This window comes from Podarcis melisellensis (assembly GCF_964234715.1).
Source record: "Podarcis melisellensis genome assembly, chromosome: 1".
Taxonomy (NCBI): Eukaryota; Metazoa; Chordata; class Lepidosauria; order Squamata; family Lacertidae; genus Podarcis; species Podarcis melisellensis.
Window position 1 is genome coordinate 105,120,899 of NC_138528.1, and position 25,096 is coordinate 105,145,994.

The window sequence follows — 25,096 nt, forward strand, 5'->3', positions numbered from 1 at the left end:
TAATCACCACATTAAAAAAAATGATTCTGAAACAGCAGCAGGGACCTTACGGCCCTCTAGATTTCGTTGGCTTCCAATTTCTAGCAGCCTTAGCTGCTTCAGCCAGCGTGGCCAACAGGCAGGATGATGGGAGTTGCAGTTCAGCAACATCAACACAGGTTTCCCCATCCCTGCTATTAGAAATGTACCTAAAATGCAAAATTCCTCCCAAGTGGGCATGTAGGACCCCCAAAAGAGGACGTGTCTGGGAATTCTCAGAAGGATGGCAACCACAGCATGTGCTGTACCTGATAGGAGCCTTTCCACCCAGCAGAGGCTGGTAGAGCAGTTCATTGCTAGCAACCACTAGCTGCCACTTCAGGGACACAACAGGGACGGCCAAATTCCTGTATTTACCAGAAACTACATACACGGGTGGCACTGTGGTCTAAACTACAGAGCCTAGGGCTTGCCGATCAGAAGGTCGGCGGTTCGAATCCCCGTGACGGGGTGAGCTCCCATTGCCCGGTCCCTGCTCCTGCCAACCTAGCAGTTCAAAAGCACGTCAAAGTGCAAGTAGATAAATAGGTACCACTCCGGTGGGAAGGTAAGCAGTGTTTCTGTACGCTGCTCTGGCTTAGTCATGCTGGCCACATGACCCAGAAGCTGTATGCCGGCTCCCTCGGTCAGTAAAGCGCTGCAACCCCAGAGCCGTCTGCGGCTGGACCTAACGGTCAGGGGTCCCTTTACCTTTTACATACAGAAATGGTAGCGAAGGCAGTGGGAACCTCAACCAACACCATGCAAGTATGCAACTGCGCATTAGCCAGCTGCCTACGCTACAAGGAAGGTCAGCTATTCAGTCAGTAACTGAATAGCATATTGCTGCAAGCAGAGATATGTTCCTTGCCTCCATGGACATCTCACAAGGTTTTCTAGTAGCAACAGGAATTAACCTTTCCCCTTCACCCACACTAGAGGTTTCTGCCCTGTTGCTCCTACTAGAACTGCTGGGCTTGGGGTGGGGGGAATAAAAGCAACAATTATGAAGAGAGAGTTGCAAAAACTACAATTACACATGAAATATTTATACATAGCACAGCACAATCTACACAACAAGTTATCTTACAAAAAACAAGACTAGAATTACTGGCAGAATAGTTATGTCACAGAGGCACCTAGTTTGGAATCTATACAAATGTGCCAGTTTATGGAATCAGGAGCCATTGAAACGAGACTATTCAGAAGGTTGGCATGTCTTCTAAAGTATGTGCCAAAGACTGGGATAATTATCCTCCTTCCGTAAGTGTTATGAGCTTGAACTCAGCTTTGTGGTGTTCACCACATTCCGAGGTACTTATGTAAATATACAAGCAGCACAAATACTGATGACAACCATTTCCTGTCCCCACCCCCAGGATGAAGGTAACGTTCTTTCCATTCTTCGGAACCTATCCACAGAAATTCTCTCATTTGAGGTAATGACAAGGCAGTAGAGAGCATTATATTGGGAAGTAAGTAGTTTTGTAGTCTTCTAGACAGCCAAATATTCTGCTTGCTACTGCCCCTCTCCCCTGAGGAGTCAATTATCTCTAAAGGGTTAGTTTTTCATTATCATTGTCCTAAGTAAGGTTTTATGCCAGGGATAGCAAGCTTTCAAGAAGATTCTGCTGAATAGATGTGCACACTGTGTAAGAGGTGCATTTACACCTTGGTCATATGCAATACCTATGTGTGTGTGTGTGTCATCAATTTCCCCAAGTAAATTATTGGATGACCAGTTTCTGGCATCCCTGAACATTTAGGGAGTTACTCTTTATGACACTAGATGAAACAAGACTGGGAAGTCTTTTGAGAAATAATGTATTGGTAACCTGGAGTTTTGCAAGCTCAAACAGTGTCATACATGACAAAGCCTTCCAGACTGCAGAACTAAATGCTTTATAATTAGGTAAATTGGATATACACACAATCCAAAATGTGTGTATGTGTGTGTAAGGCAAGTTACAAGGAAGTGGCTGATGGATGTAATAGTGGAAAACTGATTGGAATGGTTATTGTAAAATATGCAGGGATGTAAGATATGCAAAATGGACCATGGAAAGAGGAGAAGGGAAGTCAATGGATATTTTAAAGTTTGTAACATGTTTAACTGAAACTGTAAAACAAAAAAAAATATTATTTTTTTTAAAAAAAGGAAGTGGAATGTGGAAGAAAAAACAGGAGCCTACAGCTCACATTGTTTTAAAAATATAAACAGAAGCATAGGTAGGGAGGAATTTTAAGCATGTTTACTGAATCATGTATTCACCATAGGAATACTGCAAATGGGAATTTATTTAGGATCGGAATGTGTACCAGAAAAATAATAATAAAAATGGCTGAACCAATAACAGTGTAGGAAACAGTAATAATGCTAGAATAATTTATAATAGCAATTTTGTCACAGAGATAAAAACATGACTCTTGATTAAATGACAGCATAGGGCCTTTATCAGGTGACACACACAGAGACACACTTCATCTATAAAAAAGAGAATTGTTTCCCCCAAGGCCAACATTTGAATTGATTTTTACATCATGGCCACCCTAAATCAGGAAAGTATGTGTGAATTGCATTTACATATTACTACTACTAATAATAATAATTTTTTAAAAAATGATAATAAATTAAAATTTTATACTACCCTTCATCAAAAGATCACACAAAAATACATACTGTAATAGCAAACGAAAACAAAACCTCCACAGGTATTTATTAAAATCCATACATATTACCAGGGACATATGCCAAGTACTTGCCAAGAAACAGGATTGAAGGAACAATTAATTGTATCCTATCCTCCTTTGACCTTGGGTGGCATTTAAGCATGCTTCCCTCAGAATAGACCCACTAAGATTAATAAAGCTAGTTCCACTAATTTTAATGGTTCTACTCTGAGTAAACCTCAGTTTAATACCACCCTTTGTGTATAATTTGTTTCTGATGAAGCCAAATATTTTATAATTTTGACTAATTAGAATTCTCCCTTGTTTTGGAAGTAGTAATATATTCTGTTCTTATTTGCTGATAGTATGAAAATGACAAACTCTTAAACAAACAGATAAAACCTTTTGTGGATGTGTTACTGATAACACTGGCAAGAAGCTTGCGGGCAGGGGAATCCTAAAACTTCTTATGACAGCCTGCAGGGGAGTAGGGGGCTGGATTAGGTGGAGGTATCCCTCTGCCCAGCTCTCCCAGTTCTCCTGACCTCCTGCTGGCCACCAAATGGGCAGACTAACACAGGCCAGTAGAGAGCCCCAAAATTGGGACATTTCAAAGGAGTATTTTGGAGCTTGAGTGAACATGGAAAGTCCTTAACACAATACATAAACCAAAAGGCTTCTTTGCTTATTGAATATAAATTGTCTGCAGGTACCTTTTACTACGCGTTGGGAGAAGTTATAATAAAGTCCTTACCTTGGGCTTGTAACTTTCTTAACAGCTTAGCATCTGTGTTGTCAAGAAACTCAGTGCTACCAACATTTGGAGGTCGACCTTTGCGACGCCTCATTTTCGATTCCTCTTTCGCGCGCTGTCTCTCTGGATTCGGTGGCCGCCCTCTACGTCCTTCCATAGCTCTGATACGAGGAAGGACTTCCTCTTCTTTCAGCAAACACCACTGCATCCCCTTTGTAATTAATATATTTCACAGGAAGTCATTATAAACGCAAAATGGACAACAACAAAAATGTGCACTCAGCTGACATGTAAAAAGGCACACCGAAGCGTATGTCTATATATCTGTGTGAGAGCTGCAAGCTTGAACTGATCAAACTGGCAGATTAATCAATTTAGGGTTTAATTGCGGCCTAGAATTTTCTCCCCACTTCCCCGCATGGAAGTTGCCCTGCTCTCTACTTCTCTCCCAATGAAAGTGAAAAGTATTGTTGTTTTTCCCATTCCATAGCAGCTGTATCTCTTGGCTGTTTTTAAAGGTGTCCTGAGGGATGAGGGGTCTTGTGATCCACTCACCACCCTCACTCCCACCAGTGGAACACTGTCAGGAAGTAGGTATGGTACATCTTTGCCAGCAAAACTCTGTAGGCAAACCAGGGTCTTTTCTGGGGAATTAGCTGCTGTCCTGCCAGCAACACTTATATACATTTAAAGGCCCCACAGCTAGCATTGGAGTATAAACCTGATTCAGCATATATCTCAAGCCCCTTCGCATCCTTTTACACTTATTTAAGTTTATTCATGAAGTTCTGAATAGCTTGTTTCCAAATGAAATTACTTGGCAGTAATGAGTATTTAATGAAAGGGATTAGCTGTTGCTTACACATCACTGTTGCATTGTCTTTGCTCTGTTTTGGCTAATTATTCCATTTGGAAGGGTACATTGAGACAAAAGGCGAACACGTTTGCTAAAAACCAAGTCTCAAATTCTTTGGTCAGCATGATGAAACTATCTTTGATAATTTGTACTTGGGACATTCTTACAATCAATTCACACTGAAACTCATTATTGCCTTACAGTCTTCTCAGAAACATGTTATGTTCATCTATGGAAATCAGTTTCTACCTACCATAAAAAAAACATTTTTAACTGATCTGAAATTTTCAATTTATTTTAATCCCTTCTTCTCACTATCTCATTCTATGGAAACCTCAGGATTTCTGCTGAGAATGATTCCATTTGCTTACATTTCACCATGTGGCATCTGAACCCTCCATATCCTAAATTCCTGTAGCTTTCAAACAAAGCCTTTAGTTTAGGAACAGCTTGCATTTAATTTACACAAGAGAAGCCTAGTATTGTGTTTCTTTATCTAAAACAGCACAGAAGTCTGATCTCTTCTGAACTGTGTATCTCATGGTTTCCTCATAACCCAGTTCTCACTGAGGGGATAAATCAAAGGACCGTAGCTCACAAGTAGACCAGCTGCTTAGCATGCAGGAGGTTCCTGTCTCAATCCCTACCATCTTCAGATAGGGTTGGCAATGTCCACTACCTGAAACCCTGGAGAGCTGCTGCCAGCCAGTGTGGACAGCACTAAGCCAGATTGACCAATGCATCTGTCTCAGTCTAAAACAGCTTCCAGTATTTCTATGTCTGTGCTGTAACACTTCAGACTGCAGAGGAAGGCTTACAGGACTGGAAACTCCCCCTCCCCTACAAAAAAGAAGATCTCTGTGCATAGAAAACTAACATGCCAAGGAAAAGGCCAGACTAGACATCTAGTTTCCATTGCCTTTTAAAATAATTAAACAAACAAACAAACCATATGGCCACAAGTAATTTATCGCTGTTAACCTTAGAACCAAGAACACAATCTGCCAGCTACCAAGCTCCCTTCTAAAGAAAGGGAGCCTTACAAGACTTCTGTATTTGGATGAGTAAACTGTAACAACAACAGGCTAAATTTATACTTGCTCATTCATCCGATCCCTCCCTGTACCAAGAACACACATCCAGCCCAATGAGGCTCAGATGAGCATTGCAGTGTGGATGAGCACCTGGTACTGCAACAGGTTGAACTCAATGGGGCTGATGCTTCCGAGTAAGATACATATAGGATTGTGCTGTGCACCAGCTGCACGTGTAGAATTCTGCTTCCACACACAGTTCTCATTTCCTGACTTGAGTTCACTTATTGCATAATCTCATATCCAATATTTTGAAGCATACAAATTGACCAAAGAAACCAAACGCTGGTAAAAGTAAAATTAGGACAAAAGGGGTAATATCTTGCATACCTTTGATTTGAAGTTAATTACATCAGAGTCCATCGTTCCAAAGTTAATTTGTGTGCTTTAAAATTAAGCATGGTAACTCACATGTAACTGGGAACAAGGATAGATTACCAAGAGTTTACTGGTGACGAAGAGCAGTGGTTTAGTAATCCCATCACACGCAGTAACAAATGCGGCTTGCAATACCAGCTGGGGCTTGCAGAAGTCACACATATATAGACATATATGAAAGCATGTACAACAAGCACATTTATGCTAGCAAACACTATAGGAAAAAAAATAAGCTGCTATTTTGAATGAAGCACGTTGCACTTCTCATTAATGCACACACATTACAATAAAAAGTTCCCCTAACACTGAAGAGTTGCTTACCTTCATTTAGTGTTTTCCAAAGTTCATATTCTGTATTGCGCCATTCTAACTCTAATGCACCTGTTCTCATATTTTCCAGGGTTCTTAAATGGCTCCTGCCTCCACCCAAAGTGAAAACAAGGGTCATGAATTCAGAGCTATCACCCTGAATAAACAGAAGGCTGATCTTGCTTGCCTGGCTGGAATCGATCTAAATGTGCGTCTGGCAAAATCTAACCAATGATGTACCAAGAACTAGACAGCCAGAGTCTCCTTGAGAAGAAATCTAAAAGCAATTTGATAGAATTGTCCTCCTGGTTTTCAGTACATGTGCTTGTATGGTAATGGCATTTCAATTGAGACATCCAACATATTTTCTTTTTGGCATGAAACCGTTTCTACTAATCAAAACTGGAAGAAAGATTACCTGGAACCCTCACATCCCCTTGCACATGTAACATTTATTAGCGCAGAACTCTTTCCAATGTCCGATAACACAGAGTTGTTAGGGGAGCATTTCAGAAGGCAAAGTACTCTACGCACAACTCCTTTCAATGCAGGGAACCCTGCACAAGGATAGCTAATAATTTGGGGTATGTCTAATAACACTGCGGCCATGCATCCTAGCAGACAGAATACTGAGCTTATTTTGATTTCAAGAAGAGACTCAGACTCATAATGCATAGGAGTTTGGCAAGAAATGTTGAAGGAATTAATCGAAAAAGTACATGGTGAGTAATTTGTAAAGGGAAGCTTGTCAACTGATCCAACAGTACACTAACATATCCAGACTGCAATCAAATAAGCCAAGCTGACTAAACCATGATCTATTATCCTTCTTCACCCCAATTTTAACTGCCATAGTTTTACCCAAGGAGAATTAGGAATTGTTGTTCTGAGATATTCCTGTGATTTTACAAAATATTAACCAACTGCAAATATTATACACTGCTATAATCTCCATGGCTGCCTGGGTGAATCCATGACAGTAAAAACAAGGGGGAAACCCAACCTCAGGGTAACTTGGTAATTTTAATGTAATGGCTTTCTGTGCAGAATCCTGGGAACTGTAGTTGATGGGGATTCTGTGAATTTGCTGTCAAAATCTATAGCCTCGCTCCCAGAATTAAAGTTCCTCATTAAGGAAATAGAATGACTGCTATAGCTGCAGCAGTACAGCTATACCCTGGGGCCTTGTTCTCTTAAAACAGCAGATGAGGTGGCAAACTTGTTCCGTGAACATTCCTCACTGTAAAAAAAACAACAACAATAAAACCCCTCCACAAAATAAAACTGCATGTCAAGGAGATATTCTCTAGCCAGGCTTTTCCCCTGACATGTTGGCTTTATATCAGTAGAGAGGTTTTTGAATAGACAAACGTCAGTCAAGTGAGCCCCAATATGTAGTCTGAAGTTGTCAAGAAACAGGTTTGCCTCCTCATCGGCTGTTTATGTGAACTAGTCCCAATATCTGCAATGACTTACATGTACAGCTATGCTCTACTGACCACTTAAAGGACTGAGCGCTAGCAGGGGAAGCCATATTGTTCAATTCTCCTTCACCTACTGGACAAAAACCAAGACAGTGTCATTTCCCAAGTGTGTGGTTCTGCACCATTTCCTGTTTTGTTTTTTGGCAACACCTGGCTTTGTATGATGTGCCCTATGTGGGGAGGGTATAGAAGGCTAGAGCCATGAGCAAATTGCTCCAATAGTTCAGGGTAGTACTTGGGAGCACTTGGCAGGTATCTGCACACACTTAGTTGTACCTGTGGGAAACTTGCCTTAAAAAAGGGGGAGACCATATACAGACCCCATATTCCCAAACTATAAGGAATGAAATACTGCCCACTACACAGAAAGAAGTTAGGTACTCAATTATGCAAGTGATGTAAGACAAAGTATAGGGTACACAAAGGCACATTTAGGTTAAGAAAAGGTTCCCATTAGAGAAGTCCAAATAAGGTAAGACAGAAAGGGGGAGGACACACAAATCCTTAGAACTACAATCCGGTGTATTTGCACCTGAGAGTAAGCCTCATTGAACTCTGTGGGACTTAATTTCCAAATTAACCTGCAAAGGATCGTGCTACACGTTAGCTAAAACAGAGAACAGTGTCTCACAGATGAAACACACGCACAAAAAATGTCCTTAAAAACACACATTTATCATATCCTCCCTGGGGTTTACTGTCCCCTCCCCAGTCTTATTTATGTAGACTTTACAGAATTCATCATACATTCTCCACACTGAACAAACAACTCTATGTTTAATTCTATATTTTAGCCAACACCACAGAGACAGCTAAAGAAAAAACATGTGTATGTGAACACAGCTACTTACAATTACCACATATATAAAATGACAAGGTTGATCTCAGAAGCATTTAAACTGATATACCAGTGCTCAAATTACAGAGAAAAGAGGAGACATTCTTAAATGAAATGTATAAGCCCCGCCCCTGACTCCTCCCAGTTTTAGCAGAATCATGCTTCCCATATACTGTATGGCCTTCTGAAAAGAGGGCCTACCTAAAAGGCCAAGGGGGGGAGTGTGGACTTGTAATTCGAGTACTGGAATATATACTTAACCTCAAAGGCCAATGATATCTAGATGACTGCAGTTTCCAAATTTAATTCTGCAAGATGCTGAGCACCTGGCAAGGTGATAATGAATTGTGAAGGTTTTTCCAGCACTTTCCAGGCGTCAGGTGCTCAGTCATTCACAACTACTATCATAAAGTCACACACATGACTGCAAGAATGAACCAGCTAACAATAGCAATGCTCCAGAGTGTAGTAAAAAAAATATTTCACTTAAGATTTATGATACTACGCCTTGGATCAAAGACTTTACTTTTTTAAAAAGCGGATACCTGCGGTCCATCTCTGGCTTCATAGAAGTCACCCACTCCTATTTTTGCACTGAAGCTGAAATTGTCCCTTGAGATATCCATTATTCCATTTCTGCTGAGATACTGAAAAAATCACATATTTTTCCACTTCAGGTTTTAAGTCATTACAACCCAGCTTTGATGTACAAGCTAATGTTAGAGTGAAGTCAAATGTGTGGGGTTTTTTTGGTGCATATTCTGGCAAGGGGATACAAATTTACATGAGGTCAGTTTAGAGGCAGGTTTAAGGTACATTAGCCTCGCATCACGGGCCATTTTGTATCAAGGAACTTTAGTGGAGGAAAAAGTTCATTTAAATAATTATGTGCATGCTTAATAAGAACCAGAAAGCATAATGTTTAAAATATACCTTTACTACTTCAGGGTACTGCCTTAGCTTCTTGCCACATGGTGCATAATATGCTACTTCCCCTTGAAGGCGGCCACCGAAGTTCCTTATTCTTGTTTCTCTTTGCCAGCTGCAATAATAAAAAAATTATACATAAATTTAAAGAGGCACAGCATTATAGCAACACATATGTTGGGAGGAAGTCCCTTTGAACTTACCTCAGAGCAAACATGCATAGAGTTGGAATGCACAGCAGTAATGCTATGTACAACTTCCTGAGAGTAAGAGTCACGGAGTTAAATCACACTTACTTCTGGATAATATATCCACTTAGAGGTGTACTGTAGCTAAGTGGCAGAGTATCTGCCTTGTATTCAGAAGGTATTGGGTTCAATTCCTGGCATCTCCAGGTACAACAGGGAGAGGCCTCTGTCTCAAACCCTGTAGAGCCTTTGCCACTCAGATGAAATAATACTGAGCTAGCTGGATCAATTGTCTAATTCAGTATAAGGCAGCCTCCTACGTTCCTAAGTAAACCAGGTTCCCAGTTTGCCAATAAGCTGTGATGGTGATCATCATAATATTTGTAAGCTGAAGAACAAAGTTGGAATCTAAGAACGCACAACTTCCATTATTCCTGACCAGTGGCCATGCTGACTAAGGCTGGTGGGAACTGGAGTCTGACAATATCTGGATGGCACCAAATTGGCTACCCTAGTTTAGCTTTTCCTGTTGAAATTATCTCAAGTGGTTTGGCTGAGAAAGACAAGGAAGAGTCACTGCTAGTCAGAGTTAATGGCATTGGGCTAGGTGAGTTACAGTACCAGGAAGATCAGAGAGCCTGTGGCACAACAGGTCAGTGTGTCTGGCTGTCAACCAGAAGGCTGGTGGTTCGAGGCCACCCAGGGATAGCTGTGGGCGGAATTCCTGCATTGCAGGGCCCTCAGAGTCCCAACTCTAAAAGTCTATGATTCTATGACTCCCCAAGACACATGGGCTATTAAACAGAGCTAGGCATATTGTAGCATGCAGAAAATTAAGCACCAGGAAAAACGTGCCCCTGCAGTCACCCAAAGGCCAAAAGTTCCCCCTTGAGGGCAAACAACTACTACAGTGCAGCTTACTGAAAAGAGTGTGTGTGTGAAATCTGAACAGCTGAAGCAGATCAGGAAAGTTTCAATGTAAGGAAAGAGTACAATGTGAACTGGTGTTTCAGATTTCAGTTGTAGGATGCAAAGAAAGCTGAGGTGTTGGAAACTGATCCTTAGCCAGGGCCTAGTGAGATGTAGCACAAGAGAGAAGCCTCTGAAAAAATTGTATGCCGTTCGTTACCTAGTGACTGCAGTACAAAGAAAGATGTAGGCAAGATGCAAGCAATGGTGAATGTCAGTAAGTAGAATGAAGGCTTGAAAAATAGCGGATGCTCTACTTCTACAGCAGTCTTGCCAATAATTTAGTTACTGGAACCCATCCCAAACTTGGCAAGCCCCCTCAGAGAAACAAAAAGGGATGGACGACGCAAAGCACAAAGCATCACAGGAAGCTTTATGACTCTCTGGGGGGAAATTCACCTCTTCAGCAAATTATGTATGAGCAATTGTACCTCCCCCCCTCACTCCTGGAACATATTGTGTGATTTGTGGGGTTTGGGTCTGATTCTTAATACAGTACGAGATTTCAGCTTCTTGGTGAAGATTCAGAACTGAACATTGCAAAGAAAACACATGAAATCCAACTCTGTTTTCCCCCACAAAAGTCAAATGGGGGAGCAGGGAGACTTGCAGAGGTGCATCAGCCAGAGGGAAGTGGCATAACTGTTCCAATGCCCATAATCTCAATTTAAATAGTCCAGCAGGTTGCTTTGAATCATTTCCCAGTTCAGACTCCAAAAGTGAGAAATGAGCTAGAGAGAAAAAGGGGTTTCAGGAGATGATATGTGGGTTTGGGTTAAGCTCCTTACTACCCACAACTTCTCACACGTGCCTCTTCCTTCATGTAACTGTGGAAAACATGGGCCTGGGAACTTGCATTTGCCAGGGTACTTTTGTCTTCAGTGTTAATAACAACTCATCACGGTCCAAACAAATTGCAAAATCACTACCTTTAGGAATGTTACTACATTACAAGAAACTGGTTTCACAAGTTTAATTCAAAATTGTATCTTACATACCCATACTCCAGAGGAATGCGCAGTTCTCGCTCATCTGTGACTCTGCGCCTTTTTGAAGTACCTTAAATAGAATTTAATGGATTAATTTTAGAACACAGCAAACCCAAATTACAACTGTAATTGTTCTGCTATTTGTTCTGCAATATGTTCTGCTATTTTTTTTAACAAAAAGAACACATCAGCAGAGGCTGTCTATACCCCTTTACTTGCTTTTTCCTTGCAACCCGTGTCTTGCAAAAAATGCAAGAAATGAGCAGAACACAATTTGCTAACAATTGCTAGAGTCTATTCTTACCCAGAGAATTTAAGGAATCAAGAGATTTAGGAACAACTGTCAACCAAACTATAGATCAACACCCCAGTCCTGAAGTCACTTATGTTAGCATGTTTAAGTGAAATAAAAGAAACCCTGTTTCTAGATAATGTCCCCAGTACAACCCAGGGTGCCTGCGGCTTGTTGAACTGCTGATGTTACAAAGCAGAGCATCACATGACACAGAGCATCTCAATTGATTTCCATGGAACTTCTTTTCATTCAGTGGGCACACTTTACAGATTTGTGTCCCAGCCTGGTAAAGACATTTTCCTCTTTAATGACTTTCCCTTTTTAATCTGATTTTTACACACACACACACACACACACCCCAAGATTCAAAAAGGAGTGGGGGATTGGTAGGTAAAAAAGCAGATAAATGAGAAACTGGGAGGGCGGGGATCTGATGAACACAAGGAAGAAGGTCCTTACTACCACAGTTCAGGGGAGCTCATTACTAACCCAGCAGAATCTCCATTTATATTTCCCCCCCTAAAAGGAGCCTGACAATTCTCTGTGCTCTGTGCACACTGTTTTTAGGGGGAGAGGGAGAAGATGAAAGCTTTGTAAGGTACACATTGATGTTATTTGTGTCTAGAAACAGGATGGCAATGTACTAAACTATTTATTTACAGCTCCCTTTTACAACCTGAATGAACTTCGTTTTAGTAGAATGAAGGAGAACCAATAAGCACACTTGCTTATATTAATATAGTTAAGTGGAATTTTCCTTCACATACTTTGAGGATCAAGGTGTCATGCAGCAAGCCCTTAACCAATGCCCACCTTTCATAGGAATTTATATGGCTCAGAGGTAACAGGTTCAACCCCAAATCCTGGTATCTCCAGGTAAAAATGAATTTGTCAAATCCTCTTTTAAAGCTATCCAAGTCAGTGGCCATTACCATGTTTTGCAGAAGTGAATCAGGCACGGTATCAATGCCTATCAAGCTATTAAAGAAACAGCCCCATTTGTGTTTCAGAAGCAGGCAACTCCTGGGGATGATGTAATGGTACTGCACTGTTTCTACAGTGAAACATTCCCTGGGTTGTTTAAAAGTTTGTCATGTGGATCCAGAGTTGGAGAATCCCCAACACTGTCCAAGCCCTTAGGCAAATACTGTATCCAGGTCTTAATTTGCAATGCTCTACCAAAGAGCAGAACCAATTCAGATTCAGTTAAGTGTGCATGCACACGAAAGCTCATACCAAGAACTAACTTAGTTGGTCTTTAAGGTGCTACTGGAAGGAATTTTTTTTGTTTCAATTCAGACTCAGTTGATGCTTCTCTTCTCTTGAGTCTTGGGATGGAAAGGAAGAGGATAATATGGACTAAGCAGAGCCAAGCTTGGCAGCCCACAAGGAGAACAGGGAAACCACTGAGGGAGAAAGGGGAGTACTGAGTCATTGGCAGTCATGGTTTGTATCAATTTCCCACTATATCTATCTGGGGTGAAATCAACACTCTGCCATTCACACATGGTGAAGATCACTCTTTTCCCAGTACAGAGATTCATCTTTGTATCAGAATATACAATCTGAAGTAGTGATGAAATGCAAGAATTTAATTGAAGCAAAGCCAGATTCTTAGAAGTGCTAAACCAGCCTTCCGCAACCTGGTGGTCTAACATGTGGCAATGGTGGCTGGGGCTGATGGGAATTGGGTGTCCAACAACATCTGGAAGATACTACTAGGTTGCGGAAGGCTGGGCTCAACAGGTGTGAACCCTTCTAGATTTCAATGAAAAGCACCTCTCTGATATAGATAGGGATTTTGTTATATAAAATAAACTGCAATACCACTGTGGGTACTTGAGGAAAGCCCAGGAGAAGGCGTGCCCACAAAAGCTGGTGAGGGAGACTCGGGGCATAATGCGGCTGGAGCAGAACTCGGTGTCTTTGCTGCTTGGATATTAAGTGGTGTCGAGCAAGCTGCAAGACTGATGGAAGAGCTTTTGGCAGAGGATGCCGTTTTGTTCAATTTAATCGAAGACTTCTCTCCTTCCGTATCAGTCTCTGATTCATCGGGTTCTTTATCATCTTCTTCCTCATCATCTTCAGATCCTTCAGTATCAGACCCTTCCGAATTACTATCAGATTCTTTGGGGGAAATGGAGAAGACCATGAGTTACAAGAAATTGATATATTCTCATTCCAGCATTCATTGAGACTGGGGGTGGGGGTGGGGGGGACAGGCATTCTGAACTATTTAGTGCAGGGAACAACCAATTGAATGTGATGTATGTTTCAGACCCATTTATTGGTTTCACATCCTGACTCAGATATATAATCACCTTCTTCCTTTGCAATTCACTGTCACCACCCTTCTACTGAAAGTACATAAGACTTTGGCAACCCAAAGAAGACCTTTCCTGGCTTGTCCAATTTATGACCTAGCAAGCCAAACACAGCTCCACCAGCCACACATTGTAGCCTACTGAATGCTTGACTAGACCCCTCTGCTGTTCTTTTAGAAGCTTCTTGGACTTTGCATAGGCTACCATACATGTCTGGTAGGTAGGCAGCATGTGGCTTGGTCATTCACAAGTTGTGCTGGTCTGCTAAAGGCTTAACAACTGGAAGCCACCACTGGTTAGTGCAAAACATGCCAGCTCTTCTCTTACCATATTAGGCAAAAAAATTAAGATGCATTTTATCTAAGATGGTTTTGGCTCGGCTACATAGTTCTTAATTAAAATGCTGGCTCCTTCTTGGGTGTACAGAGCTGCATACTATGCAACTGCATTGGGGGGAAATGTCCATTATAACCATAGTATAACACCTAGTAAACCCTCCTCACTCATCTTCCCATACTGTTTTCAAGGCTTCGCACTAGTAAGAAACCTCCATGCATCTGAGTAGTTATCCACTATGTCTCACCCCAGCTACATGGCTCTGTCTCTTCACTATCTCCTAACTTGAAAAGTCATCTCTCCTAAAGCAGCATCTATAACATTTTGAATAAGCTAGGTAAATCAATGTTTTGAATAAGTTAGCAGTTGAGCTGGCTCATCAGTTAACGTTTTCATAATTCTCATTCCAAGATTTTAATTTCCATACAGAAACCAGGCAACAATAAATAACCTTATAGCATCTGCAAGAGGGCAAGGGTGCCTTTAGAAGGCTTAAAGACATGCAAAGAGTTTCTTTAAATTAAATAAACCTGATTGACTATCATCAGAATCCTCATCTTCCTCGTCTTCATCCTCATCATCCTCATCGTCCTCGTCGTCGTCATCATCCTCATCATTTGAATCCTCAGAATCTTTACTGCTAAGAATGTCTGAATCAGTTCCTCTGAATTGTTCAACCAATGATTTTGTGGAAGGGTGGTTGTGTTGTGTTTTCACTGCTGTCATTGTATTATTGCTGACTGCCTTTTCCTTTGCTGGGCCAGGTAATACAGGAGAGGTAGAAGACATAACAGGTGTCCGGTTGCTTGGTGTCTTTTTCCCACCCGTGCTTAAATTTACTGGTGAGGAAAAGGTTAAGCTGCTGGAAGTAGATACGTTTTCATTAACCTTGGGCTGGGATTTGGATTTGGTGGTAAGTGCCAGAGGAGCTTCCTGAATGACGCTCTGAATCACTCCATTGGGCTGATGATTACCTAAAAGTGCATTGGTCAAGAAAGGATTAGAATGGTTGTTTTCTAAAGAGGTGTGTTTTTGATGGGCTGGTGGAGAACTGGTTGGCTTTGGACTTGATACTGCTGCGATAACCTTCTTCAGGTTCCTAGATGATTCATGGTGTTTCTTCAACTGTGCTGGGAATGTCTGCTTGTATTGTTCCTGCAGAAGCACAAAAGATAACAAAATATATAGCCAAATGCCGTAAGCAATGGGTTTAGCAGATGGGCTCTGAAACTTTCGCTTCCAAAAGGCAGGCAGATAAGATATAAATCTGTGTGGGCAAGGAAGCTGCTTTGAACTTCCTAAGTGAGGCAGGTTGCCTTAATTAAGACTGACTCATTGAGAGCTGTGACTCACTAAGAATTTTGCATGTACAGAATACATTCTTTGTCATTCTCAACAGTCACTACTAAAACTGCAGAATGGAGAGTCAGAAGGTATTCCAACAGTTAACGATGGAAGATTCTAGTCTCTGAGACAGTTACCTGATAAGAGAAAAGGAGTTACGAAGATTTGTTATGAAAGAAGGGTTAAGGTGTGGTGCTTACATCTGAGTAAAAAGGACTCAGGAATGGGCTGTTAACATAAGTCTTAGGCTTGGAGAAGAAAGGCATAAAGCAGGCTTTAATTGTTTAGAAGCATTTGTTCCCATCTTCCCAGCTTTCCCATAAACCTGCCCATTCAAACCCTTCTTGTCAAATATAACCCATGTGACTGTACACCAAATGAAAACCACAAGTGATATCTAAAGCCTAGTTCCAAATACATCTGCATATAACAGCAAAAAACCAGAACCTAGTAATTGAGGATTGTACTGTAGCTGTGAAACAGACAGCATGAGCGGTCAGTAAGTACACTGTTAAGATACACTTTCATGATATCTGAAAAAACTTGTGAGGCATTTTATAAATGTGTCTATTTTAAAAACGAAAGGAAAACAAGGTTCTATCAATAGGCAACTAGTGCTTGGCTGTCATGTATCAAACTCTTTTTACATTCATGCAAGTGAAGTTGTTATCACTATACCTTAAGCATGCTATTTCAAGGGTAATGAGAATACCGTACCTTCTGCTGAAAACAGCAATAATTACTGAAAATATAAAATGAGTAATCATACAGGATTGCCATGGCAGAATTCTGAATGTATTATAAAAAAAAAAATGTCCACTATGTAACCCAAACTAAGAAACCAAGGGCAAAAATTTAGGTTAGACTTTTCTAATGGAGTGACTTTTCAATTTCAATCCATCAGTGTTTAGACACTGAGATTCCTAAACAGAATCTGCATATCCAACATCCCAATCTTTCATTGCAAGCATGTCATGAATGGATCACAAAAGCTCCACCTTCATATTCCATTCAGGTTTTTCTGAAAGCTTTCACACTTGTACATGACAGCATAGTGTTCAAAAAAGCAAGAATCCACCAATACTCTGAGAAGTCATGAAGAAAAATGAAATATCACTTCAACTGTCTTCCTGAAGAACGATTTGTAAAGACTTTGTAAGATAAGTACCTTGGCATTGTGCTCCTCTTAAATTTTCCAAGGTTGGTAGTGCATGTTCATTTTTGCTCCATCTATTTTTCCAAAGGACTACAGTCTACAGATCTAACAGAGGTTTAGGACATTCCAAGAAGCCAGTAAGAAAGGAACCTGGGCTCTTTTGCCTTGCTTGTGAGTCTCATTTAAAGAGAGAGACGTTCAATCTCTCTCTGTAATGGCAGACGAGCACACACACACCTTTGGACAAGCATGGAGCAAGTTCCTCCACCACTGGAGCAACAGTATCAGCTCTGGAAAATGCTGTAAATCATGTGTCAGGATATTTGTTGCATTTATATTCTCCCTGTTCTCTAAGGAGCTCAAGGCAGTGTACGTGGTTCTCGTCACTCGTCTCATTTTGTACTCTCAACAACCCTGTGAGGTAGGTTACAGATGAAATATGGTGACTTGCCCTAGGTCACCCTGTAAGCTCCATGGCTGAACCAGGGATTTGAAACTGGGCGTTCTCAGACTCAGCTGAGCACTCTAAGCACTGCTTCACAGTGGCTGACATTTCTAGACTGAATTCTTACTATCTACAGGAAGAATTTTCAGCTACTGATTCTGAGAAGCAGGTATTGCAGATGAACATAACACAATTTCCAAAATATTGTTTTAAAATTCTAATGTTATACCATTAAGGCTGCATTCCTGAACACACTTACCTGGGAGTATTGTATTCAATGGCGTTTTACTGCTGAGTAAAGGATAGCACTGGAAACCTTAAACTCTTTATAATGTATGGTTTTAAAAAGCAATAGTGTTTAAACCTTCCACTATGTGCAACTAAAAGATCACCTTAGATTTTTATGGATTCCAATATATTTTTAAAAAAATAAAAAACAACACAACAACAATCATGATATTAATGGAATATGAACCCTTCCACAGAGTACAGAAAGCGTACAAAGAAAACTTATATATTCTCACCCGGTTTGATCTTACATCAATGGTCAATGGGCTAGGTTCTTCAGAGGTATTTTTATTCCCTGCCTTGAGTAGATCAGGAGAAGGAACTATAAGTTTTAAGAAAGTTTCCTTTTTGGCTTGATTTACCAAAGACAAAGGGTTCACATTGGGCACCAATCCCGTAGACTGTATTACGCTTGTGTGTTTGTTCACAGATTCCTCCTTTGCCTGAGAGCTTTGGAAAATAAAGGGAAGCTGCTGTGACAAAACCTGAGGCTGCTTCTGCTGGGACTGGAATGACGGGTGAGTCTGGCTATCAGACACAAGAGGTATTGGCTGGTGTGTTCTCTTTTCCTGGGGCTTTTCCTGGGATTTTTGTCCATCGGCTTTCATGTCTGGTCCGCTATGCATTAGCACCTGCAAATACAGAAAACGTGTATCTTGATTTCTCCTTAGCTGCATTGGAAGAAGAAGAGGAGTTTGGATTTGATATCCCGCTTTATCACTACCCGAAGGAGTCTCAAAGCGGCTAACATTCTCCTTTCCCTTCCTCCCCCACAACAAACACTCTGTATGGTGAGTGGGGCTGAGAGACTTCAGAGAAGTGTGACTAGCCCAAGGTCACCCAGCAGCTGCATGTGGAGGAGCGGAGACACAAACCCGGTTCACCAGATTAAGAGTCCACTGCTCTTAACCACTACACCACACTGGAAACAATATGTAGAAAAGTGAGGTACTGGAAACATAGTGAAACAGAAAATAAATATTTATGTGTGTGCGTGCGTGCGCACACACACACACACACACACACACACACACATAACACTGAAGATCTAGTCCATAAGGCTTGCTAAATTAATCCCCCAAGTATACAATACAAACATGTAGACTGCCACTGGCATACTTAGAACAAACAAACATCCACAAAGCATGCGCGCGCGCACACACCCACACCCAAGATGTACAACTTCTTTACGGTGTGATAAACTTAAAATAACCTTACAGTATATTTTCTTCAGCTTATTTCCTGTAAGGTCCTTTCACTAAGTGAAGCTAAGGTTTGGCTGGGAAAGAGAGCTTTGAAAATTCAGTTACTTTTGAATGTATGCTATACTATCAACCTAACGGAACCCTGGGGTTTGCATTCTGGTTACTGGTTACTGGACGGCGTTAACTGCTATGTGAGGAAAAGAGCAGCTGTAAACAGAATCCAGTAGCCATGGCAACACTCAAGAAGACATCTCAACCTTTGCAACACAGATTAATTCATTTGCCTGATGTCTACTTTATATTTTACCAGTTTACAATAAAATAAAACGGCACTGGGGTTAGCTGCTTCATAGATTACAGGGCAGCTAATCTCTGGTGCCTTAGTTCTATCTTACACCTTTTTTACTCCTTTAGTAAACCATTAACAGCCACAGTTAGGATGGCTTGTTTCAGCTGAGGAACTATTTAAAACAAAACAGGCTTCTTTTTAAGAGGAAAAATAATTGTGGTTGCCTCTAAACCAGCTGTTTATCTGTAAGAAATACCATATTTAGCTTTTACACATATGTCCATTTAGTTTAAAGCACAGAGAGGATGCCATTGCCAATGCCTGGTAGTCCAGTGTTTTCTGTGTTTCTCTTTTTAGACTTGCTTTGTGGTGTTTTTCTCTTACAATACAACTGAAGTGCCAGCATATTCTGACTGGCTTGGCAAAGCACAATGGAAGCTTTTCAGGGCTACTGTCCCTTTAGTTAGTAGCTTCCTCACCCTTTTCTTTTAAAGCTTCCAGCCAGTGAACCAGTTCAATTAATACATATTATGTTTCAAAAATTCTGAGAAAATCTGACGGTTTTTGCCATGCCTGCATGACAAAACAGCAGCAACTTTAACTGCTGCCAAAATAGGTTCTGCGCCAACCAGTTCCTCAGTCAACCATATAGAGACTGGCCTGTAAAAAAAAAAAAAAGGCCTATTCAGTAACACAAGGCAGTTCTTAACTTTACCACACCTTGTTCTTATTTTTCTGCTGTGCTTCACTCTCTGAATCAGAGTCATCCTCTTCGCTTTCTTCAGCACTTTGATCTTCCTCTTCCTCCTCTTCCTCCTCTTCATCTTCATCCAAATCATCTGAGTCACTGCTACTAATGCCTTCGCTGGAGGTGTCTGAAGAGGAGCCAGAATCACTTTCACTGTTGCTGGAACTATCTACTGCTTTCTTTCTAGACTTCTAAGAGGAAAGATAAAAGACTGTGCATCAAATAATGTTTTAATCATATGAATCACCAGCTTTTACCGATGGCATTGTAATAAATTTCATCGTTTATTACTTTTCTTTAAAAAAGCAAAGGAGGGAAGCATATTAGTGTCCAGTTCTAAAATGCACTATGAACATAATTAAAAGCCCTTTAAGGTGCACTTCACTTTACTCTAGTTAACATGTGCCCAAGGGCAGAGTGTTGGGCTTGAACCATATGAACTCTGTTCAGGTCCTGTCTCTACCACGATTTCATCATGAAGTACATGGGAAATTCATTACCCTTCTACCTTAGTTCTCCATCTGTAAAATGGAGATAATTGTGGCCTATTCTGAAGGAATCGTGAGATGCAAAACAAAACTAGCAACTCTGAAGTATTATATAACGGACGTTCATGCTGATCTACTGGGCAGGATGATTTTCAAAGGATTTGTCTCAATCAACTAGTTCTTCCAAATGGTAGCTTATCAAATTGGAAGACCATTCTCCTGTTAAGCATAGGGGTGCACAACTGTAACTATTTCGATGTCTACATAGCTGCCCTGTCAAATATGAACTAACACTATTACTAGGCATTGTTGTTCTGATGTGTGCTACTGCACAGAGAACTGGGCATATGGAGGAGGCTTCCACGCACAGGTTCTGCTGCTAGATCAGAAGCCCTATACAGTACAAATATTGGATGCAGACACACCATTGTTTTGGACCATGCAGAAGTTTAGTACCTATCAGCTGATTAAATTATTGGACACCTGTATTTAACATTCAGTCTAGCACAGTGGTTCTCAACCTGTGGGTCTCCAGATGTTGTTGGACTACAACAACCTGGTCATGCTGGCTACGAATGATGGGAGTTGTAGTACAACAACATCTGGAGACCCACAGGCTGAGAAACACTGTGAACCAGACCAAATGTATAGCCTGTTCTTGTTTAGTTGGGAGACTAAGACCCAACTAAAGTTCAATGTAAACTACTCTCCAAAAAGTGTGCATAGGATTGCAGCCTTTGTCACATCATTACTACCTAATCAGCACCCAACAGTGACTTTCCTGGTCCTATGTGCCAACACCACTATTTGGGCATTTTACTCCCAAGTGGGGTTGAGGAGGACCAAGCCACACCTACTTCATTCAACTTTGAGTGCATTTCCTGCCTTCAGATGACAGGTGAGCCATAGCCCATGTGATTGGCCATCATCCTGGGAGAATACATGTATTACAGTATCAGTCCTGTGTGCCAATAGTCCTATTCAGGTGTTTTCCTTATCCAATGCACAAGAGCCTCAACTTCATGCCGTATGCACTTATTACCCCCTCCTGAAAGTAGGGGGCCTTTGCACATACATTTGTACACAAAAAGGCTTCCATGCAACCTGGAACTATGTGCAATCACCTGAAACGTCTAATGTGTTGGATCTTTATTGATACGCTCTCTTCAAGCCTGATCCAGTTCTTCTAATGCTATACATTAAAAGTGTTGCATGCAACTAGCGACCCCCAAAATATGCACATTCCTATCAGCAGACACATCCCTCAAGCCTCACAGGGCTGTGTGCATACCTATCTCCTTTAACACTGACTGTGTACCCAGTTTCCAGTTCAGAAAGGGACCTGCTTTTCTCCTTGCTAGACTAAAGTGAATACAGTGGTACCTCTGGTTATGTACTTAATTCGTTCCAGAGGTCCATCCTTAACCTGAAACCGTTCTTAACCTGAGGTACCACTTTAGCTAATGGGGCCTCCTGCTGCCGCACAATTTCTGTTCTCATCCTGAGGTAAGGTTTTTAATCCGAGGTACTACTTCTGGGTTAGTGGAGTCTGTAACCCGAAGTGTTTGTAACCCAAGGTGTTTGTAACCCGAGGTCCCACTGTAAGACTTAAATTAAGATTCATCACTGTGATTACCTTATCTTTAATCTTGTCAGCTCTGGCATCCAGAATCTGGTTTTTATTTTGTTCTTGGTTACATTTGCGACTTCCCCCCACTACGGTTATAACCTTTGCTTGTCCAGTAGAACTTGCAGTGGTGGTAGATAATACAGACGTGTTGCTGCCCGATACTGAAATGGTACTGTTGCCATTTACTGAACCATTAACACCTTGAAAAAGAAATTTTAAAAGAAAATTGAACTTCAGCAAACATAATATCGAAGTTAAGAGTTGAACAGGTTCGTGCACTAACTGTAATGGTGAGCATTTAAAAGAGGGTTCAGCATACATGTTTGAACACTATTAAGTAAAATATTCTGGACATGTTTTAAAACATCAAAACTAGTTAAATGGAAACAATCAAGTAACATCAACAGCAATAGCAGGAATTTTAACAGGAGTTGTTAGGCACATTTTCTACAGCAAACTTCCTTAATCTAAAGGACAAAGCTGTAAATAGGGGGGAAACAGAAAGGTAATTAAAGAAACATATGCCATCTCTCAAAAGGACCCTTCCTGTAACCACTGAATAGAACAGTGTTTCCCAACCTTTTTTGGGCAAAGGCACACTTGTTTCATGAAAAAAATCTCGAGGCACACCACCATTAGAAAATGTTTAAAAAATTAACTGTGTGCCTATATTGACTATATATAAAGTAACTCTCTTTAATAGGCATCAAATAAACACAAAGAAAGTATTTTATAATTACTTTATTATAAAATAGGACGCACCTACTTTTTTGGGGGGGGGAAATAAAGAGAAAAAAATTTCCTTTATTTCCCCCCCCAAAACCAGGTCGGGGAACAGTGGGATGGCGGTGCTGCGCCTCCCCGCTGTCCCCCGAGCTTGTGGGGCTGGCCCATGTCTGCCTGGCGCGAGGGGCGCTCTGCTTCAGGGCGCCCCGCGCGTCGGCGGGAGGCTACAGTGCGCAGCATGGGGAACCCTCTGTTTCAGGGCGCCCCACACGCCCCCGGGTGCGCAAGGCTTGCCAACACGAGCGCGGAGCACGGGGCGTCCTCCGAAGGGCGCCCCGTGCTCCGCGCTGCCAGCTGCCGCCCGCAAGCCTTGCGCTCCTGGGGGGAGATCCCCCGGGTGCGCAAGGCTGGCCAACACCAGCGCGGAGCACGGGGCGTCCTCCGAAGGGCGCTCCGTGCTCCGTGCTGCCAGCTGCCGCCCGCAAGCCTTGCGCTCCTGGGGGGAGATACCCCGGGTGCGCAAGGCTTGCCGACACCAGCGCGGAGCACGGGGCGTCCTCCGAAGGGCGCCCCGTGCTCCGCGCTGCCAGCTGCCGCCCACAAGCCTTGCGCTCTCGGGGGGAGATCCCCCGGGTGCGCAAGGCTGGCCAACACCAGCGCGGAGCACGGGGCGTCCTCCAAAGGGCGCCCCGTGCTCCGTGCTGCCTGCTTCCGCCCGCAAGCCTTGCGCTCTCGGGGGGAGATCCCCCGGGTGCGCAAGGCTTGCCGACACCAGCGCGGAGCACGGGGCGTCCTCCGAAGGGTGCCCCGTGCTCCGCGCTGCCAGCTGCTGCCCGCAAGCCTTGCGCTCCTGGGGGGAGATCCCCCGGGTGCGCAAGGCTGGCCAACACCAGCGCGGAGCACGGGGCGGCCTCCGAAGGGCGCCCCGTGCTCCGTGCTGCCGGCTGCCGCTCGCAAGCCTTGCGCTCCCGCCGCCCGACTCGCCCGCCTCCCTCCCACGGCACACCAGGCAACATCTCGCGGCACACTAGTGTGCCGCGGAACACCGGTTGGGAAACACTGGAATAGAAAGCTAAATATCTGAATAGCAGAAGGTAAGAAACACCAAAAATCTACAAGATGCCGCCATGTATAAGACGCCCCCTATTTTGGGGGACTCAGATTTTAAAAAATGAGGGGAGATGGGAGGGAAACCTAGTCTTATATATGGAAAAATACAGTATCTTTTTTTTACTAACAGCAGTTTCTGAAGGTCTTGAGCAGAGTTTGGATACATGAGACATTTTCACATGAGGATGTGGATTAAATCCAGGACTTTACACATATACTGAGTTAATATGCACGGTTTATCCAGTGATACTGGGAAAATCCAACTGTTTCATGGGAACTGTCTGCTTCATGAACCAATAGTCCTATTCAGGGCTTTTCCCCCCCAGAAAGAACTGAGTTTTGGCTCCTCAGGTGGACATCATTGTAATTATAAGAGAACAAGGGAGGCGTTCATGGTGAGTTCCAGCACCTCTTTTCCTACAAAAATAGCACTGACCTATTTCCATCTGTATTAAAAAAAATAAATCACTGTTTTTAAAACACAAAGCGAGAGGATGCACAATGACGGTGCAGTTGAACTAATATGGACAGTTTATCCACAGTGGAAATAATAAACATTTACTTGCTTTTAAAAAAACAAAAACATAGGAGATGATGCACAGTGACACTGAACTGAAATACATCTATACCATACATTTCAAACAGGTGCGCTTTATTAAAACAAATAGCATATTCTGAAGGCTAACATTCATGGGCATTTTAAAACCCAGCACTTAGAATTATAAACAAATAGGCTTAATGCTTATCTAGTATAATGCCTGAACTGAGATAAAAGGCTTTGGTTTCTAGAGAGAGAGAAGGCTAGCCCCATCCTACAAAAAGAAAAAGAAAAACCTTTTACTTCTCCTCTGTGCTTGCTAATTGCAAGTAACACGCAGGCTGCAGAGATATAAAAAAGGTTAAGAAGAATAACAGAGCAGGAGGACCTGGTGGCTCCTGATGAAGATCTACACTGCAATATTTCATTAACTGAAGCTGGAAGAAGAAGGGAGATCCCCCCAGCCATGCAGCTGCTTAAAAGGGGTAAGCCACGCGCACCCCCGGCCAACCGGGCCTGCCTGCAACACAGCCCCACCCGGAAGAGGAGCAGCCTTGCCTGCAACATGCACATATGATGCGGGTGTATCAGGAATATAAGCTTCACAGGGAGAGAGGATCAGCTGTGGAACATCTTCTTTACATTGTTGTTTCTGAGGTTACCTTACCGTATTTTTCGCTCTATAGGACACACTTTTTCC

General features: G+C 42.1%; 1 protein-coding gene across 16 annotated transcripts in view; it reads right to left on the reverse strand.

The window, feature by feature from the left end:
• Positions 1-25,096, reverse strand: part of BAZ2B (bromodomain adjacent to zinc finger domain 2B) — a 183,649-nt gene that overhangs the window by 43,563 nt on the left and 114,990 nt on the right. For 11 of the 16 annotated variants that reach the window (XM_081928242.1, XM_081928237.1, XM_081928243.1 and 8 more), the window contains 9 exons: positions 22,029-22,222; positions 19,877-20,095; positions 17,899-18,294; positions 14,960-15,584; positions 13,597-13,896; positions 11,484-11,544; positions 9,335-9,443; positions 8,947-9,048; positions 3,443-3,653 (listed from right to left, as the gene is read on the reverse strand). In XM_081928242.1, coding sequence (XP_081784368.1) covers positions 3,443-3,653; positions 8,947-9,048; positions 9,335-9,443; positions 11,484-11,544; positions 13,597-13,896; positions 14,960-15,584; positions 17,899-18,294; positions 19,877-20,095; positions 22,029-22,222 — 2,217 coding nt within the window. Of the gene's footprint in view, positions 1-3,442; positions 3,654-8,946; positions 9,049-9,334; positions 9,444-11,483; positions 11,545-13,596; positions 13,897-14,959; positions 15,585-17,898; positions 18,295-18,880; positions 19,043-19,876; positions 20,096-22,028; positions 22,223-25,096 lie in introns of those variants that run through there. The other 5 variants (XM_081928236.1, XM_081928232.1, XM_081928235.1 and 2 more) reach the window with 2 other exon arrangements.